The sequence below is a fragment of the Gavialis gangeticus genome, unplaced genomic scaffold (genome assembly GCF_001723915.1).
Source record: "Gavialis gangeticus isolate Ggan-Ray unplaced genomic scaffold, GavGan_comp1, whole genome shotgun sequence".
Taxonomy (NCBI): Eukaryota; Metazoa; Chordata; order Crocodylia; family Gavialidae; genus Gavialis; species Gavialis gangeticus.
Window position 1 is genome coordinate 182,232,654 of NW_017729022.1, and position 853 is coordinate 182,233,506.

Sequence of the window (853 nt, forward strand, 5' to 3'; positions counted from 1 at the left end):
GGGGGGGGGGGGGGGGGGGGGGGGGAAAAAAAAAAAAAAAAAAAAAAAAAAACAATGAATAAATAAATTGCAAAATCTTATACTGTAGCAGCTACCCCATATGAGCAGTTAGAATGCAAAATTAGCTTGACAGGACCTGAATCAGGAGAGGGCACTCAAGAGAGATCCATAACCCACCCAACTGCTTCTGGTGAAGCCAGGGGGTTGAGGACATGAACCCCACCCACCCAGAAAAGGCAATGGCCAGGCTCCAGCATCAGCAACGCACTCCCCTAACTGCCCCTTACCATTTCTTGGTGCACTCCACCATCAGCTCCTGGTAAGAGGCCACAAACTGGAACTTGGATGCGTGTTTTCCCACCCGTTGCAGCCTTTTCCACACTGAAGCCATGATGATGATGATACCGATGAGTCTCAGAGGCTGATACAGAGCGCCAGCTCCCCAAACTAGCCAAAGACAGGTCAAACAGTGTGCGTGCACCCAGCGCTCTGGAAGCCTAGGTAGGGACCCAGCGCCCACAGTGTGCGAGGAGGAGCTCCAAGCAGCGCTCAGGATGCATGGTCAGTCTGTTGCTGTCCCAGGCTAGATCCCAAGCCCGGCCCAGAGCCGGGAGCAGCAGGACCTGCAGCGTGACAGGGGGGAAGTCCCCTCAGGCAGCCGCCCTCTTCACGCAGGAGACAGCCGACGGCAGCACACTGCAAGACACAAGGAGGGAAGGGGGGAGCAGGTTCATGAGCTCCCTGCTGTACCGCTGCAAAGGCAGGCAGGCAGGCAGCCTGGCCCCAGCCGGAGGAAGCGACCCCTGCAGCGGCACCCGCACCCCGGGGCCCCGCACGCCCCGCCTGCTCTTTG

At 58.0% G+C, this 853-nt stretch overlaps 1 protein-coding gene across 10 annotated transcripts in view; it reads right to left on the reverse strand.

Moving 5' to 3' along the window:
* EHBP1 (EH domain binding protein 1) overlaps nucleotides 1-714 on the reverse strand; it is a 452,470-nt gene extending 451,756 nt beyond the window's left edge. For 9 of the 10 annotated variants that reach the window (XM_019516608.1, XM_019516607.1, XM_019516605.1 and 6 more), the window contains exon 1: nucleotides 288-714. In XM_019516608.1, the coding sequence (XP_019372153.1) occupies nucleotides 288-391 (104 nt within the window). In that variant the 5' untranslated portion in view covers nucleotides 392-714. The remainder of the gene's footprint in view (nucleotides 1-287) is intronic. The other variant, XM_019516611.1, reaches the window with a different exon arrangement.
* Nucleotides 715-853: the final 139 nt, after the last annotated feature.